This window comes from Ceratotherium simum, chromosome 1 (genome assembly GCF_057802395.1).
Source record: "Ceratotherium simum simum isolate JZ-2026a chromosome 1, ASM5780239v1, whole genome shotgun sequence".
In the NCBI taxonomy this organism is placed as follows: domain Eukaryota; kingdom Metazoa; phylum Chordata; class Mammalia; order Perissodactyla; family Rhinocerotidae; genus Ceratotherium; species Ceratotherium simum.
The window spans coordinates 33,547,322-33,567,160 of NC_141900.1; the positions used below are offsets into that span (position 1 = coordinate 33,547,322).

Sequence of the window (19,839 nt, forward strand, 5' to 3'; positions counted from 1 at the left end):
CATTTCAGATTTGTTTCTTTCTTGATTTATTTTATTTAATGCACAATAATGCTTAGAAATATTGCTTACTGATTTCAAAACATTCACTTGATTATATTTTGGAACAACATATACACATTTTCAATTGCAGGTCAAATGGACTTTCTCATTCTTGGAGTGAAAGGATTCCAGACACAAAACATATTTCAGACATCTGCGAAAATGGGCGACCTCGAAGTAACTCTTGGCAAGGTATAGGGCGGCATTCTGAATCCATCTGTCCACATAACCCAAATTCTATATTTTGTGGTCCCTGGTTGTAAAGACTTGTTCTTTCCTGTAAGCTCCTTAGCTCTTCTCCCAACAGAGAGGAGTGCCTTTATTTTGAGTCCAGTTCTTTTTTCTTGGATGGGAAATGCTGGGATTCCATAGCACCGGTGCACTAGACACGTTGAGAAGTCTGCACACTGCTGTAAAGCCCTGTGTTTTGGGATGGTGCTGGTTGTGAATTACACCCACTTGAAATACAATGTAATTAAACATACGAGGAGTGTTTATTTATATTCAAATCTAGCTGTAAACCATCTTTTTCAGGTAACCTGGGAGGCAACAGAAAGAAAATCAGAGGCAAAAGATTTAGACCTCGGTCTAATTCAACCGAGTAAGTCTGAACCTCTAATGGAAAAAGGCATTCCAAGGTCCTGTGCAATTAGTGTGAGCTTTAATTAACCAGATCATCAAAGAACTGTAAATCATGCCTCTGGTCTTGGTTTTGTCTTTTTAATTCTTTTTTTGCCATTTTAAAATTAACCCTGGCTTTTCTCTTTTACATAGGCATCTCCGCAACTGTGCCCATACCAATATTCACTGATAGTGGGGGTCTCACCCTCGCTGCAGGCTTGTCCTCCAGTAACCTGCCATTGTGGTGTCTTGGTTCCGTTTGAAGGGAATTTTGATAACATTCCTTTCTTCTCATCACCTGGGGTCCAGCCATTTCAGAGGGATCACCCTTCCTCTCCCCTATATTCACACAGCCTCAAAACATCAGGGAAAAATTCCCACAGGACTAGAGCATGATACTGCTCAGAGTGTGAAACTACTGCTCCGAGGGCTTCACGGCTGCAATCTAAGCATTCTCTCAGACTAATGGATAAGTTTCCCTTTTAAATTTTCCTTCTGAGGACTTTTAAAAGGGCATTTACCTAAATTTGCTCTTTAACGGAATCATTGTCACTAAATGCAACACTATCCATTTTAAGTGATAGCCACACATTTTTTTTTTAGTGGGGATGGGGTTGGAAGTTACATTTAAAGTCATTTATAATGAGGTAAACACCATGCACTTTTTTTTGTTTGTTTCTCCACTTAAGAAAGTACAAGCAAAACCAAGCTTCCTCAAACCTTTCTCTCCCATCATGGAATAAGACACACCCTTGGTATCCTTCTGGACCTTGCCACCTGGTTTTAATTAACTGTACTTTTTTGACACACCTAAAATTTTTTTACTTATTTTTCACTGCAGTGCTGGTTATTATTCCCAGGATCTCTATTTCTTCTTCATGCCTTAATACTTAAAAACTCTGAATAGCAGGTATTTGTTAACTGCTTGTCAGAAACTTATGTTAGCTTTTCCATCGTATACCCTGCCTTTTTCAGTCCAGGACAATAACATTGCCCTGAAATTTGGACCTTCCTGCTGATGGTATTGTAAGTGGCTTGTCAAAGTTTTTACTAGAGGATACTTTACCTTAGAAACAATAGAGAGGTTCAAGTGATAACATTGCATGGTCCAGAATGGCATCCTCGAACTCCATCATAGATAACTAATCTGTTAGAGTTTATCTTATACATTCCCAAAGCGCTTAGATGCTTTAGGGTTCATTGTGGATAAACTCTTCTTGGAATGTTGTTTGATTTGTTTTGCATGAGGTCACCTGGTAACAGCTCCTTAGCTTATCTTGGTTGCTAATAAGAGTGCAGATACAACTGCAAAATGCTCTTTAGAACTTCCTTTATGTACTGCTCAGTGTTCTGACAGTATTTCCTATAACAAGGCTTTGAAAATTCAGAAGTGAAGAAAAAAAATCCAACATTATATTAAAGCTATGAGTTTAGGACCTAAAGAATACGTGGTATTTAGCAAGATTTATATAATATTTTCTAGAGCAATTGCTTATTTTTTAGAAATTTTCTGTAAAATTCCCACTCATATCATGTGATAAATATGATGATACTACACATAGCCTTTAAGAAATGTTGCCTGTGAGCCAAGTTATAATATTTAATAAGACATCATAATGGAATCATCTTTGTGAAGAAGTATTAAGGACTCCCTCGGACTTTTCAGATTAGGGTTACATGACTCATGTTGCCTGAATGGAGCCAAGTCTGTGAAGCTGACCATTATTCTCATGTTCTCACATACCTTATTGTACGGGCAATATATATATAAATGTATATATATTTTATATATATGTTTTCTTCCTTAAAAGGATCCTAATACATAGTATATAAGAAATTATATTGACAGGTTTTTTTTTAGTACTTCTAATATTCGTTAAATAATCCCATTTGCTTCTGATATAACAATATCATTTGTGTGACTATAAGAGGAGTAGAATGACCATGGACAAACCTATCTTTTTAATTTTTTTAGATTAAGAGGTATCATCAGGTCCGTTATTTCAGCATTCCCTTTAGTATCTTATCATCCCAAAGGATGATGAAACATCAGGACATGAATTAAAACATGTACCACCGATAAGTACTGTGCTAATTAACAACATAAAATGTCCTTGTTCGTTGTGTTGTTTTTCCACTCAAAGCTTTTGCATCTTCCTCACTGTTGTACATGATGTAAAGAAAGTTTTTGGCTTAGACTCTGTATTATATATTGTGTTTTTACAGGAGGGAGCCCCAAGCACCTGAGCCTGGGCACTCCCTCGCCCAGACAGTCCCATCCCAAGGCATAAGCCCAGGGGGCTCTGACAGCCCCCAGACAGGGAGTCTGGATCACAGGTCAGTCTCCACCTGCCCCTTCATTCTGGGCTGCCACTTAATCTCCCTCCAAGTCCCTTCCTTGGCTGAGAACAGGGTCATTTGGTCTCTGACTGACCCCTAACGTCTGCTCAGAGGTGGTCCTGGTCCAGCCAGCACCAGCTAATTTTCCTCTGCCTTTCCATCCTGGAGAACACAAAGAGCTCTCCTATCCTGTCTAATGCATTTTTTTTGCATGTTGCGCTATGAGCCAAGTCAAGCCATCTAGGCAGGTGTAGAGCAGTTTGATAAAATCCCATCACTCCAGCCACCGTGACCTAGAGACGTTAGGAAGTCCACTGTGAAGACTTTCACGGGCAGGTCCCCAGAAGAAACAACAATGGAGAGCTCTCTTCAGTGACCTCTAGTGAAGTGATCACAGCCTTCTGAGATGCTCCCTGAGATGGAGGAAAAGGTCCATCATGTGCAAGTCAAGCCATGTGGCTGCAGGTTTCATGGAACAGCCATGGCATCAGTATGTTGAGCTTCTAAGATTGTCAGTGAAAGGCACACGTGCCTCCTCCTGGAAGTGGCCGACTGCCTGTGGGTGACTCAGTTTGCTGTGTGGCTATGTTTCACCTGATGACAGCTGCATGGGCTTTTTCTACAGTTTTCCCCAGGCCAGAGCATTCACTAGCCTTCATCTGTGGCTGCACTTGCTTTTTGACTTTTTCTTTTTGTTGAGAGTCTCAGTGGATATCTTTATGCGAGTTTTAATTGGCTATCTCTGTGAAAAGCACAAGTTGGCAATGATTGTGGCTAAAGGCAAAACTAGTGTGAGTTGTTCCTGAGTCAGGGGACACCACCTTAGCAAAAATGGTCTTATAAGCATAAAAAGCAACCAAATCCTTCTCTTGAGAGGGAACTTCATGATGTTATTTTGTGGTATACATTGGTCATAGCTAAAAATGAGAAAAAGGGCTATGGAAAAAAATAATATGATTTTGTTTATATAACTGTGGAAATGTAGTCTTGATTTAAATGTATTTACAAACTAAAACTAAATGTGGAGGAAAGAAGCAAACTTTAACCACAAACGAATATTGTATTTTATAATTTCCTCTGGTTTGTTTTCAAATAACTTCAAAAGTTTTATAGAGCTTGGATCTTCATTGTCTACAGTATCTCTAGAAGTTACTTTTTAAGTGAGAAAACTCAGTAAAACCTCCCAATTCTTCCAAGACTGAATTTGTTGAATCTGTATTTATTTTACAAGGGCAAATTCTAAGGAGATGGATTTTTGCTTGGCTCCCAGGGTAAAAAAATCAAAGGAAACTCTGTTGCACTCTCAATTTTACTACCTTTTAAATTTTCCTTTGTGCAGTAATTCTGATGAGGACTTTGCCAGATCCATCAGGGAAATGCTGACAAAGGTCATTATTGTCCTCTGGCAGTCACTCACACGATTCAGGATCAGACACTCGGAAGGCGACTTCTGAGGGCTGTTTCCTAATGGAAACACGAACACTTTAGTCTGGAGTGCACTAAGAGGAGGAAGGAATATTACAGCTGCACCTAAATTACTAAACCTGGCTTCAAGACCGTGAGGCCTATTTGGATCACACTTATTGTGCATTGGGGCTCCAGGATCAGAAGACTGGGACCTTTTCTGCTCCTTATAGAGCCAGCTGGAGCACCTTTCTTGTTAATTCCAGCTTGGGATCTGCTATTGGGAGTAAGACAGAGGCCATGTAAAGTCTTTCCTTTCTTATTGGAAAGAGAACTTTCCTCCTTTTAATTGTTCTTAGGGTGTTATATGCCCAAACACCAGGTTGGAGTTGCAGCCATCTGAATATTCTCAAAAAGCACCATTATCATTTGAAAACCAAGGAGCCAAATGAGAGGTGGCCTGGAAAAAGCCACTTTGGAGGTGGGTGAATGGGACTGCTGACAGTATTATGATTGAAAGAGAGCTCCTAATTCACTTTGGGAAACCACTGGAAAGGCTTTCCCTGAAATGTTGAATATTTTCTAGAATGCCTTGAGCCTTGTTGTAGCTGAGTTTATTCTCATGTCATTGTACAGACTACCTCATAATCACCCAACATCCATCCTGGTTTATTTGCCATAGTCACTTGCATTTGGAGGGTGAAGAACATCCTTGCTAAGCTTGTGCTATGTATTTTCAGATTTTCTATCTTGTTCTGCTTTCTTTGTTCCTTCCATTGCTTTCTGCAGGTATTTAAACCCATGGTTCAAAAGAGACTATAATGTAGCTAAGTGGGTAGAAGATGTGAATAAAAACACTGAAGGACCATACTTTAGGTATTTTATAAATTAATTTTATATCCTTTTCAAACTCTCCCAGCACATACAAATACTGTAGTGTGACTGGCTCTCTATCTTGTATCTCCCAATACAAGTTCCCATAGGTGGAAAAGGGTTCTTGTTTATTTGCTGCCTTTTTATCCCTGTTTTTGCCTTTGAGAGCAAGTCTAGTTCTTTTCTGAATGTTTCAAATGAAGCCATTTGAAAGGGTTGTCATTTAGTGCATGTCCCTATCACCATCTTGAGCTTTTTAGTAGCTTCTCTTCATTTTATGCTGTGTAGTGTTCCATGGGCATGAAACATACTTTCCACTAATAAAGAAGCACTATTAACCTGAATAATTTAATTTCTAGAATTTAGCAGTGTCATAGTGCATTTTTCCTGCTTACTGCCTTAAGAGTACATCGTGCGTACGAAAACTCAAGGAAAAACATGAAAAGAAACTAAGTGAAATGCAGCAGAAGTTACTTCTAGTAAAAACAATGATTTGATGTAACTTGAAAATTATTGAGAGATTACTGACCACTTGAGAGTGTATGGAATGAGTTTAGGTTTTCTTTGCTCAGTACAACCATGTGCTACCAGCGAAGGGCTGTGTGGAAGTGTTTTATGGGCACTCAACAAAGCATCTGAAGAATTTTTTTATCCCAGTAAGAATGTCATTGTCAAACACTTTAAATAGAACAGGAAGCAGATCAGAAACATGTTCTTGGTGCACAAAAGAGCAGAGTATCCCTACATTTTAGAAACTAGCAAATGTACTCAAGTCACTGCAGCTCAGCTTAATGTTAGAAGTCAGAGAGAATTTCCAAGAGCTCTTAATGGCATTTTTTCACTCATTATAATATCAAAATGATTTCCTAGAAGTTCATGCCTCCTTTATATCTGACTGCTTTGTGGACAACTAATGTAAAGAAGAAGTATAGGCTCAATTACTACCTCTCCTGAACATAACTTAACAGTAAGCTTTTAGATTACTCATTACCATGACTTGGGTCAGCATTTAACAGCTATTAAAATATGTTTGTGTATTTAACTCTCAGCACCCATATAAGGTGGACTTTCTCTTCCAGTGTACCATTTAGTTTAGACACGTATAGTTTGAGAAAATGATTAGACCTACCTGCATTTTAATTTGATCCATCTATTTGCATATATCCCAAGGAAAGCATAACCCCTGCCTGCTCACAAAAATATACCCTGCTTTTATACCTCATATTTCCCTCCTGCCCTGTCCCTCTGCTTATACCATTTTCCCACTGAATTTCATACACATACACTCACATCAAACATCCCACCCTCACCTGTAGCTCCCAAGATGGCCAACGTCAGGAAGACAGGTAAGATGATTTTGAATATTATTTGGAGTCTTGGCTCACCTGCAGTCCTACTTCTCCTTCTATTTTCCTCAGGCTTGTGGGCAGATTGTAATTTGTATCAGCCATGGAATCAAAACAGAATGACTTTGGTCCCATATGGGCTAGGGCTTTTATACCTAAATGGACTTAGCATTTTTGCAGCAATAATTTGTGAAATGGTACCCCGGAAGAGTTGATTCACCTCCCCTGGGTGAGCTGAGTAGTTTATGTGGCTCCCAGAGAAGAGTTCACATTTCTTGAAATCACCCAGGTCTGCCCAGAAGCTGCATGACTAAACGCAATTTGGATGGGGAAATGCTTTGGCACCCCCGGTTGCACGTGCCCAGCTGCAAGGGCAATTGTTGAGGGTTCCTTTGTCTCCTCTCTTAATGTGAGATGTTGGTTCCTCAGTGGATAGTCACATTAAGAATTATTAAAAATTCATATTTGTGTTTAAAGACTAGATACAATTCAGTGGAGGGTTATAAGTTAACTGTCATTTTGGGGTTAATAAGGATCATACTGGTAAGACTTGAAAATCGACACAGAATTTCTGTGCAAGTGGTGAATAATTGAGATACCCCAGGGCTTTTAACACAACGATTCTAACACAGCAGAGAGAATTTCATCCATTCTCCATCCAAGCCAAGCCTCACATAGGAGCCCACAGTGCATCCACACCTTGCCTTCTGCTTTGCCAACCCTAAGCTTAAGCTCAGGTCTGCTTCATCTGCCGCCAGGTCATTCAGGATTACCTCTCCTGCCAAAACCACCAATGAGGGCAAAGGGCACTTTATTAATCACCCGTGTGGTGTGGGGTGTGTGGCATCCTTATCAAAATGCAATGGGGACTTTGTGACTGTGGCAAACTGGTCCAAAATATAGCCCAGCATTTAACATATAGTATCCACATCACTACAAAGAGCAAAGCAAATGCCAAAAGATCTGGAGTGGTCAGAGTGCCTTAGCTCCGCTCCTTTACCCAGTTCTCATATGACAGTGGTTGCTCACTTTGTTGTCAGCGTGTATTCAGGTCATCCAGAAGGTGCAGGTGAGGTCAGGGCAAGAGCATTATCTGCCCACACCTAGATCCTGGGGGCAGTTCTGTTGGCGACAGTGCTTTACATGCTCTTAGAAAGTGTCCTTGGGTATTATCCAGTTGATTACTCACTTCATCAATGGTTTTTGAGTCCACTTCCATGATCTTATGGAAAATGCAATAACGCTGAAAAGAAACTAACAACAATAACTTATGTATTGAGTGCCTATTATTTACCTTTCTCTCTCACAACATCATGAGATGTAGGTATTCTTCTTCCCTTTCTATGGGTGGAGGAAACTGAGGCACAGAGAGTAACTGAAGATAGCACAGCTAGTTGAGTGTCAGAACCAGAATTATGAGCCTGGCTCCATCTGACTCCAAAGCCTGTTCCCTTTCCATTTCACTGTAATTACTTAAAAGTAGCAGGGTGGATATTGACCACTTAAATCCTATCCTAGGAAACACTTTATAAATCCTTCTAGATTAGTCTACTATAAAATTTGCATATGAACCCAGTCAAGTGAATAAGGGGTGGACCTATGTCCCTCATGTGTGACTGGCCTGGATTTAGCCTGTTTTGGGGGGTACAGCTGAACTGAGATGGGCCTTACAGGCACGAGGTACAAAAGGCAAGCGCAGAAAGTCTAATGTAACCCAAAGAGAGGCCACAATCCATTGCCGAACAGACATGGCTTCCTTGTGTAATTCTAAATGGCACCCACTATGGTTATTATAGTTTTAAAAAATGCAGTAATGATAATGGTTAACATTTTTCCAAAGATCACTTTGTAAGTGAATGAGCTGGGCCAGTGCCTGGTTTTCAGTGAAAGCCAGATTGGAACCACCAGGCAAGTAGCCAGGGTCGGAAAAGAGCCTGGAGGTGGTTTTGGAGAAATGTCTTTCTTGGACATTTGTGAGAAATTTTGAGTGTGTTTTTATTTTCCCTAACCTGATTTACCCTGCCTTTTTCTCTGCTCTTATTCTGACTCCTGCTCTGGTGCTCTCCTTGCCCCCATGATAATCCCCTTTTGCTGTCACACCCACCCCACCTCCAGGACCCAATGCCCCTTGCCCCTACTAAAACTGTCCTGCTTGGCTTCTCTTCCCCTCAGGGTCCAAAGTGTCAGTTAACGAGTGTGTTTATGTGAGAAGTAGTATATGTGCCATTTCTCTGGGGTTCTAGAGAATACCTCCTGTTTTTGTTTCAACTTATTATTGGCTATGGCCGTGGAGAGATATTAGAGGGGAAGACTGGACTTCATCACCCCTCTTTGGAATGGCCTTGTATGGGTACAAAGCTGGCCTTTTGGACCCAAGGCCAAGTGAACAGCTGGCGTGACTAAAGCTGTAAGCTAACAGCTCATGCTGTGAACACACACACTATAGCAAATTAAAAAGATGACTCGTTTTGCATGATCCCCTAAAGTAAACAAGATTTAGTTATTTGTTTGTGTACCTAACTAGCTTTCCTGAATTTGGGTATCTTATCAGTAGCGATTAGGCTAAAAATCCAAAGCCAGGTTAATATCCCTTGTTTTAGAAAGATATATCTTAATACCTAAATATGAAAGTTTGTCCTCATTCTACACATACTGAATTTGTTTCCTACAGATCGTAGTCCTATTTGAAATGTTTTCCTAAGGTTAAAAAAAATCATTAACTTCTGAATTACAAAAATATGCAGTAGTACATTGCTTTAATAGTACTTTAGAGGATTTGAAGTACTAATATTCTTAGTTCCACCCATCTCTTCTGCAGTGGAAAGCATTAACACAAGAGAAGTCAAACAGCCACAATATTCTAACAGTTCACACTGAGGAGTCGTCCTGGACATTTTCCAAAAATAGAGGAAACATTAGGAATTACAGATTAAAAGTAAACTGAATGACCCTTGATTCTTAAAATTGAGCAAGAATTATTTATTTGGATCTCAGGAAAAATTATTTTCAAACCTTAGTTTGAATTCAGTGTCTATGAAATAGAAACTGTTTTGAAAACTATGGCAGAACCAGAGCAAAGGATAATATATGGATGGGGACCAAAATTTAAAGTAAGGGAGGAAAAAAAGACATCTTTATGCTGCTGCGTGCAGTGCAGGCAGTAGATCTGCCCCTAACCAATGCTACCCCACCACCAACGCGCCTAGGCTCAGTCACTCACCACAGGTGAGGTGCCTCCTAATGAAATAAGTACTGATGCTCTCACGTGAATTGAGCAGTGGTAACATTTGTGAATGGATAGCTACCGCCAAATTATCACATCTCTTTTCCACTGATACGGTGTAAGTGGACACTTTTCACTCTCAGCTGTTTTTTTCACTTTAAAGACAAGGTAGCAAATATGGGCTTTTCCAGTGTGCTCAGCTTAATCACAAATATTACCACTGCACATGCAGAATCAAACAAGAACAGCGTAATACACCAAGAGCTTACACAGATCTCTCATATGGAGTATCTCCATGATGAAGAGAACACATTATCCAAATAGGAAGGGTTTTGTGTTTTGTTTTAGTTGAGTCAAATTCCAGTCACTAAAGTGTAGCCACCTTATTGACATGTCAAGTATACCCTACGTGGGATATCAGGACCTACTTCTATGGCTTAGAATCCTCCCCTGTCCAGAAGTGCTGATGGTAGGGACTAATCAGACCATTTTTGTATGTTCTCATCAGACTCTCTGTTTGGCTGGAACTCTGCACTCCTTACTGCTTGCATGTTTACTAATTTATTATTAAAACCCCTGTATTTGCCTTTGTTCTTTCACAACTAACACTGGCCTCTGAATGCATGGGTTTTGTGTGAACTGGTGTGTGACTTAGCAACTAATAATATGTGTCAATTGTGTGTATTTTCAGATCTTAAAAATATAATTGGAATTACTGTACTAAAACCATTTTTTACATTAAGTGGTAAAAATAAGGCAGAATATTAATATGTTGTACACTTAATTCACCATTATGAACTCTTAGAATAATTTTATCCCTCCTCCATTTTAGCTTTTTAGCTATTCTATAGGAAACTTCATTATTGGCTTTCTAGTTAAAAAGTATGATTCTGTGTACTAACGTTTAAACAAACCATCGCAGTTATGAAATTAGAAAGACAAATTCCAGCATTCCAGTGTTGTGAATGAGAGTATCTCCCAGTAGTTAAACCTGTGCAGTAGTGGCCTATGACAGTAGAAATCAGAGTTTGTTCTGAACCCACTTTTCAGATATTTGAAAAAGATATTAGGCAATCACTTAATATTTATTTCATGTGTTCTCAACATCTCAGGACTTTATCTCCTGCCAAGTCTCCTTCTTCATCAACTGGGTCTATTGCCTCCAGCAGAAAATACCCCTACCCAATGCCTCCACTTCCCGACGAGGAGAAGAAAGTGAACCGACAAAGTGCCAGGGTATGTGGAAACTTCCTCCGTACACTAACATCCCTGGTCATTATCGTTGATCTGTGAGTTCATGTTTTAAAAGAGAGAGGCATTTTTCTTTATGTACAAGAAAATGAAAAAATTAAATTTGAAAAATAGAAGATTCTTGGAGCTTTGGGGCTCAGACTTTTATTTGCAGATTAGTTTAATTACTGCATTGATAAATTCTAGAAATATTTGGGATCTATTAATCATTCATTGCTATATATTTATATCTTTTATTATTCATGGTAGCTAACATATTACAACTGGAATAGACAAAACAGAGAATGTATTTTGCTTTATCAGTTTTTTGATATACCTGGAAATGCCAGAGATTAAGTAAACTAGCCTCATTTCCATGCCCAGTTTGCTTACTCAGGCCTTTCACTGGCTAATAACACCCAATAGGATTTTAGAAATAGGCACCTGTAACAGAAAATCAGATCACTGTCTTGGAGATCGGAGTGCAATTTGGATACGAGGAAAGGGGACTTGAAAATCTGTAATATTAAAAGAGTATGGCTAAGGGTATGGTGAAATTTAGCAACTGTCTATATTTTAAAAAGCCAGATTTAAAAACATATATGAGGGGCGGGTCCGTGGCTTAGCGGTTAAGTGCGCGCGCTCCGCTGCTGACGGCCCGGGTTCGGATCCTGGGTGCGCACGGACGCACTGCTTGTCCAGCCATGCTGAGGCTGTGTCCCACATACAGCAACTAGAAGGATGTGCAGCTATGACATACAACTATCTACTGGGGATTTGGGGGAAAAAAATAAATAAAAATTAAAAATAAAAAAATTAAAAATAAAAACATATGAAGTTGATTGTTTTTATAAAAATAGGATTCGCCAGAAGTTTCATTTAAATACTAAGTCCTCTTTTATGTTTTAATCATGATTCTACTCAGTCTCACAACATTCCTGGAACACATCCATCATGTGAAATTGAAGATATAGTCGAGTTCAGAGAGGCAGACCAGTCCTCCGAAGCTTAAGTGAAAGATAGAACTAAAGAATAATTACTTTTATTGATGTCCAGGCTCTGTTGTGGTCAGTTACACTATAATGTTGATCTTCTCAGAAATGATGTTGCAAAAAAATAAAATAAAGCTTTAAAAGCCTGGACACATTTATCTGCTAGTGGGTCCTGGGTTCCGAGGCTTTTTCGTTTGAAAGATATTTCAAAGCCTCTCTGATCTTGAACTTAAATTATGGGGTTCAAAGTAAACACGGCTCATTCAAATTTTAACTCGATCAACTCAGAGTCAGTAAGAAAACACAATTCATTAGAACCTGATTAGATCACTATAATCAGACAGACTTTAAAAACAATCAGTGCTGTTTTGTTAATCATACAAAAAATTACCTTCATGTGTTAATATGGGAAATGGTAAAAGATGGAAAAGAAGAAGATAACTCAGATTCCCAGCACTCAGCTTTATGGCCTTAAAAAAAAAGACTTGTTTATACATCCAGTTGTTCATGATATGCGTATGTGGTAATGAAATCTAAGGCTGATGCCATTCCTCCCCTTCCCAGGGACTTGTCAAAGGATAACACCCCACTTTTGCCCCCCCAGTAAATTGCCTACACTGCTGTTTTCCTCTGTCTAGTTGGGGACAGTCCAGTGTTGTCACTCCAGGGTGCAGGTTATTGGAGATGTTCCCACAAGAGAATCCATGAAAATGACAGCTCCCCAGAAGAAATGGCTGGCCCTTGGTTCCTTCCCTGGGCTGAGTGGGATGACTATGAAGACTGAAGCCTCTGGGACAGTTGTGTGAGAGGTCTGGTTGGTTCTGTCTGCTGTGGAACATCCACATGATTATGTAGCAGCATCCTGCAGAATGGGCAGCCCCTGTCTCTGGGGGCTGTAGAGAATCAAACAAGCAGATCTTTATATCAGTGACCTCTCTTTTACAGCCATCTAGACATGGCCAAGGTCATGCCTATTCCTAAAAGTGATGGCTTGCCAGCTCTTTCCTCCTTTTTCCTCACTGGGATAATGACCTTCAGGTTTTCTGAGTTCATTCCTTTGTTGCTCTCTTCTTTCTGCAAGCTATCACTTATTATTTAATCTTCATAACCAGTTGTGAGGAAACTGGGCTCACTGAAGCTGAGGTCTGAACTCTTTACTGCTCCATACCATCATCTGAGCATCAGTCCAGATCTTCTTTCCCTCAGACACCCTGCAAACCGCCTGTTTAACTGTTCATTTTCACTTGTCTCCACAACAGGTGTCGTCCACACACACAAATCCTCACAGTTGAGAGATTTCGTTTCCAAAGAGTGAGAAGATGGGTGTCTCTTTTAATGAAAAGGACGTATAAAGTAGACCTAAGGTAGATAACACAGGCAGCTTTACCATAATCCTTGTGGAGTAGCCAACAAGGGCATTCAGAACAAGATTTCCATGAAGATTCATGAGGACATATTAGGGAAACCAATATAGAAACATCCACTTAATCACTTAGCTATTTCTCCTCTTTCTTTCCTTGAAACTCATTAGGTATACAATGACATGCCCCAGATTTCCAATAAGAATGGAATTTGGATGGAAATTGGATGCAACCTAAGTCACACTGTCTTAGGATTTCTTTGTTCATATTTATAATAATGATACCCAAATCATATTGCCTGGAAATATTTTATCAGCTTGATCTCTTTTCTATTTTGCTTTTTTTTTTAACTGGCCTTCCTTCTCTGGTGAACTGAATTGCATTCCTATTTGATCGTGCTGAAGTTGTTTTCAGTCCATTAAGGCAATTACTGAACACTGTAGAAATTAGATATGAACAGGGCCAGTGTAAAGAGCTGGTGGCAGAGGCAAGGAGAGAAGAGGTGAGGGAATGCACGTCCTGCCCTGGATGCATCATTCTAGTCTGACATGTCAGCTCCTGAGAGAGGACAATTTTTTAGGAGGTAGTGATGGAATTGGAGAGTGCATAGTCTGGTCATAGGCCTGGGGCAGTGATTTTTAAGTGGGTGGTGGTAGTGTTGGTGGAATCACACTTCCCTAAGACAGTAGTTCTCAGCGTTGGCTGTATGTGGGAATTGTCTTAAGGGCTTTTAAAATATACTGATGCCTGAGGCCCACCCAGAGAAGTTTTGATTTAGTTGGTCTGGTGTGCTGCCTAGGCAGTGGGATTTTTTAAACCTCCCCCGATCACTGAAATATGCAGCTGGGTTGAGAACCTTTGCTCCAGCTGGCTGTTTGAGAATCCTGGGGAAAAGAAGGGTATGTGTCGTTTAAAAAAATAACATTTAAATTATTTTATTTCATTTGAGAAACAATATTTAATTTATTCAAAATTTCGAGTAACATTAAATGAGGATGTGAAGTTTTTTTGTATTAAAAGGTGGCAGTTGTTAAAAAGGTTGAGACACAGGTTTAGAGGAAAGAGAGAGCTAAAAAAAATTAGACTGTTTGTTTTATCCATTTGTTAGGCTTCACAAAAGTGTGCGTCCACAGTCACGTAAGTATGGATGGGATCACCAAATCTTTATCTTCATAGCTCAGAATATATTTGTTTCGTGCTTTCACAGTGTGCAATTTTGCTTTTCTCTGTTGTGCAGCTATGGGAGACATCCATTTAAGATCAACTGTTTACATGTGATACATCGAAACTGTTTACTTCAACTTTTATAGAAACCCAGCCTCACGGAATCACTGCAAATCTATCTGCTCTTCAGACGATATGAAGACCCTCTGAGAAGCCACAGAGGAGAGGAAGCCAAGTCTCACATCTGGATACCATTTACTTTTTGTCATTGGCTTAGGATTTAACTGAACCTTGAAAAGAACTGCTGAAATGTTACATTATAACACGGAACCATAAAGGTACTGGTATGTTAATGGATAATCCACATGACAGATATACGTAGAAATATCACTAAATTAACTCACATGACCCAAATGTAGCAAGTTTCCTAAGGGACAATAGTGGATTCAGAACTTGACATTCTGAAGCACATCCTCATTATAGACAGTAATGCTATGTGCATGATGCTTCTCTTTATTGTTTTCCACATTTAAGGAAACAACATCCCATAATAGAAACTAGCATGCAGGGCTAAGACATATAAGATTTTTCTGCAGGACTTTAAAGCTTTGAGAGGGCAATATCCCATATGCTAACTTGAAACATGTATTTTTATTTTTGTTTTGTTTTTTTACTTTTCATATTTATATCAGCATACAAGGACAACTGTACATATGTAAACATTTTTAGAATTAAAAAAAAGCAGCTGTTACACACAAATGTACTTTGCCAAATGCCTAAGAACAATCAGAGACAATCACATCATCGTCATCCATCAGATGGTCTTTAAAGATTATAAGCAGATGATGCTGTAAATATAGTGGTCAATGCTGTAAATGTGTCTCTCCATAATTGGTATTTGTCCAAAACATGTGCTATCCCTTTAAGCTGTGCACAGTCTGGAGGCAGTTTTACCGAGTAATTAATTGAACAGGAGAACAAAATGCCCAGCAAAACTTCTGGCCTTTACAGCTCGCAGGGGCAGGAGTCCAGTAGTGCAGCTGCTGTCCTGCCTCCAGGCACTCTGCTGCTGACCAGCTGCCCCCTGGGAATCCTCCAGCCTGCCCCTTTTCCTTCTGGGGGCTACAGTGCCTGCCTCAGCAGCTGTTACCTTTCAGTACCACAGCACATCTGCTCGTCCCAGGCCTGTGAGCCCCACAGCAGTGTGTCCTGCTGGCATTAAGCAAGTGCACCAAAGACACATGAGACCACGGGCTGCTGATGCCTTGGTAGCTTTCAACTTGCCAATATGCTAACCCTTTGTGGCCTACCTTTATCTGTGAAATGAATGACTTCTTTTAATAAAAACAACTTTTACATTGTTTATTAAGGATATTTATCATCCGTGGGACGTGAGTCCCAACAGGTCATTCTGCACTGACTTGGAAGCAAGATGATGGAAGGATCTACCAGCTGGGCTGGGAAGCCTCAACAGGCCACAAAGGGTTAAAAGAAACCTAAAGCCACAAGTGTGCTGCAACTGTGAAGTTATTCAAACAGCTGGCAAGGGAAAGAAAGAATCTGACGTTTTGAACTCTATATATTTTTTAATCCATAGTAAAGTGACAAATCCGTGTTAATGCCCCTTCTTTAAAGCCAAAGTTTGATAGCTGTCATAATGAAGCTCTGTCATTCTGAAAGAAAGCTTCCCGAAGGAGGCTACCCTAGTGAGCTCAGAAATTGATGGGATCCATCAAATGCTTTGATGTGAAGAGTGCTTCTGAATTTCCTCATTTTCTTTTTCTTGAGAGGAATGGAATCTGCAGACAAGATTTCAGAAATATCCTCTAAATTTGATCTCTCTCAGTAGTGTCCATGGACAAATCCATTCCACCTCCATGCGTAATCATCTTGGATGGCCCAACCGAAGGGCTGAGGTAGAAGGCAGTGTTTTATACTCTGTGTGTTTACATCTTCTGTGATGGACCTCTCTTCTGAAAGTCTTTGAAAACGTTTGAAAAGCATTTTAATCATCCAAAATGATAAAGTGTAAACAGCATTTTTCATGACAGGAAGGGATGTGATTGTCGATGCTACAGTAACAGTAAAACGATCTCATCAGAGGTTCGGGTGAGTGTTGGGTGATGTTGTCACATAGTTCAAGCCAAGGACAGGAGAGCAGACAGATTTAAAGATGTAGCAAATAAGTGGCTTTTGACCAAGATCACTTTAATGTGCACTGAATGTTTTCTGGTGTTGAGTGTGTAAAATACTATTGTTATAAGGTTTATTTTGACTATAAAAGAGTTTATAGATTTGAATGTAAGGTGCCTCGTGTAAATATGCTTCCTAGTTATGGTTACACAAGCCCTAATTTGAAAGAATCCACAAATGGTTAGCTACATAGTCAATAGATCCCCTCACCCCTCTCTCTTTCCTCGCTTTCTCAATTATTTTTACTTATTTCAAGTAAAAATCATTATTATGTGCCTTTGGGAGGCATGGTTGCTCTGGAGGTATATCATTTATAGTCATCCTCCTTGGTAATGACCTTCATATGGAACTAAATGAAAAGTGTTTTATTTGCAGAGAGAATATGATTTTATAGTACCTTTAATGTTCTATTCTGGGTATCTATTCTATCTAAGAATGTTTAAACATTCTTACACCCATTTGCAAACTTCTTTGACAAGTTTATAATCTCCATGGATAGTTTCAAGAAGTACCTATGTGTACACTCATGGTTAGTGTTCTAGATGTATTAAATCTAAATATTGATGACTTTTCATCCACTGAGGCAGGGAAAATGGACCCATGGCACTAAATACAAGCACAGCATTATTAATTTTTTTTGAATATCTATTTTGTAGAGGAACTTTGAGGCCACATAGCAGTATGTATCATGCAACAAATATCTGTATCCCCCAGTCAACTATAGGACTATTATACTAGGCAGAGGAGAGCAGTTGTTTGGCCTTTATATTCCATTGTATGCCTTTTTCCTCTCTTTCTAAAGTTTTGTGCATAGATAAGACTTCAGATTGACAGCCTGCTGCCTGAGATGTTCCATTTACCCATAGTCGTTACAGTGTAGTAAATTCTGATTTAAAGAAACATTTAAATGTCCCCACTGAGAGCATCAGCAAGGAAGGTGTGGGGTAGCAGGGAGCCCTGCAGGAGCTGACTGGTCAGACTAACTGGTCTGTGTGTCTGGCCATGCTGTCTTTAGACAGGAAGTGGCATCCTCCTCTGGAGACTTCCAGCTAGAAACTGATCCCCAGGTCACATGCAGCCTGTGGAAAGGAATAAACTTCTCAAATGGTGGAGCATAATGAGGGCTTTCAATTTGCTGGAATTGCTGTATTTTTTAAAGAAACTGTATTTTTAAAGTGCTGTTCCTTAAAAAAAATGTTGACTAGTAAAGTAAATGTAGGGTTAAAACGCCAAACATATTTTTCAGTTTGATTTAGGTGCTTTATTACGTGACACTACAGTCTCTTTTTCCCCCTTGCTAATTTAAAAAGGCTTTTAAAATTGTGTTTATACATAAGGTCAGTCCAGCATAGATTTCTGAACATAAGATTGATAGGGTTTCTAAAAGAAGTTGCTGAAAAAATAAAATTAGATACTCTGTACACTTCTAGAGAAGGAAGTCATTTTCCGTCTCTTTTTTTTTTCTGTTGATTCCCTTGCAGATTTGCATAATTTAGTCCTGTCCATTGTCCCAGATCTCTTGTGGCTAGTTCACCTTTTACCTTTTTAGATTTTGTTCTTTACTTGTTATAGTTACCTATGGGCCAGAGGAAACATGGTATTTCTACTCACTTCTTTCAGTATTTCAAAATCAAATTTGGTCATTTATTTCATCCATTCTTTATTTCCTGTTGTCATATGGTTGTTTTAACTTATATATTTAGTGCTTTAAATATTTCCTCGTGTTATTCAACATGATAATAAATCCTTACCTAAAGAGAAGGCTATTTTACTTTATTTTACTTAAAGGAAAGGGAATTTATTGGGAGGATATTGAGTAGCTTGCAGAGTGTATGGGGAGGGGAAAGCAAATTGCGGCCCTGAAGGAAGGAGTGAAGGAGCGACGGGAGGGCAGATGGCTGCTGCCCCGGCCTGGCGAGGACACCACTGCCGCCTACCGCCCTGGACGCCCGGGGGCAGCGTATTTTAAATGCCGTCCTAGGGCCGGCCCCGTGGCTTAGCGGTTAAGTGCGTGCGCTCCGCTGCTGGCGGCCGGGGTTCCGATCCCGGGCACGCACCGACGCACCACTTCTCCGGCCATGCTGAGGCCGCGTCCCACATACAGCAACTAGAAGGATGTGCAGCTATGACATGCAACTATCTACTGGGGCTTTGGGGGGAAAAAATAAATAAATAAAATCTTTAAAAAAAAAAAAAAAAAAAAATGCCGTCCTACCAGTGGGCGTGAATTTTGCTTGAAATATTCTAACTCCCATTTGCAGCATAGTGTCTATTTTTTATGCCCCTAGTGATCTTTTTCCTTTCACATCTGTGTTCTTGTCTAAAACTGCCACCCCAATACTGTTTTTTCTTAAATGGAGTCAAGATGAATTTCTCATTCTCATTCTACTAGCTTAAAATATATAAGAAGCAAACATTTCTATGGAATAAGACTAAATTTGGGGCTCAAACTTTTTGTTTTTCTCTCTGAGCTGTTTTCTGAGTGGATAAGATGACTCTGATTTTGGATGAGCAGGGTTCCTCCGGCACGGAAGAGCTAAGGGCTTTCCCAAACAGCTTCCGCTGTTTACTGGGTTGTGAGGTGCGCAGCCTGCTCCTGTGAAAATTGGCTGAGAGGCAACAGCCCATCTGGCTCTGTGTGTGTGTGTGTGTGTATGTGCATGTGTGTGAGCAGCCACACCTGCTGGGAACCGTTGGCGCATGCTCACAGCATATGCTCTGTGGGCAGATGCTTTTAATTCCGAGAGGGCTTTTCTACACCTGCAGATGCAGAGCAAACAAAGATGCCGCGGGACCTTAGAAATCAGGGAATATTTCTATTCACATTTTCTTCATTGCTTTGTCAGGGCCCCCAAAATGGAGCATCTTCTGGTTCAGATTATAAGTAGAAAAACAACACAAAAACCCGTCTAGTATTTTTGTCCTTAATACCCAGAGTCTGACGACAGTAAGCGTCTTCCCTGTGGGGTTTGAGAAATGCTTCCAGACCCTTCCTGCTTCCGAAGTCGCTCTCCCTTCAGTAGCTGTCAGCTTTCTCCTGACTAGGAACTGTC

General features: G+C 39.9%; 1 protein-coding gene across 18 annotated transcripts in view; it reads left to right on the forward strand.

Annotated features, from left to right (window-relative positions):
• The window catches only part of ADAM22 (ADAM metallopeptidase domain 22), a 215,335-nt gene extending 196,793 nt beyond the window's left edge, over window positions 1-18,542 (forward strand). For 4 of the 18 annotated variants that reach the window (XM_087448799.1, XM_087449186.1, XM_004431314.3 and 1 more), the window contains 4 exons: window positions 131-231; window positions 574-640; window positions 10,959-11,082; window positions 14,667-18,542. In XM_087448799.1, coding sequence (XP_087304925.1) covers window positions 131-231; window positions 574-640; window positions 10,959-11,082; window positions 14,667-14,687 — 313 coding nt within the window. In that variant the 3' untranslated portion in view covers window positions 14,688-18,542. The other 14 variants (XM_087448379.1, XM_087448465.1, XM_087448533.1 and 11 more) reach the window with 8 other exon arrangements.
• Window positions 18,543-19,839: the final 1,297 nt, after the last annotated feature.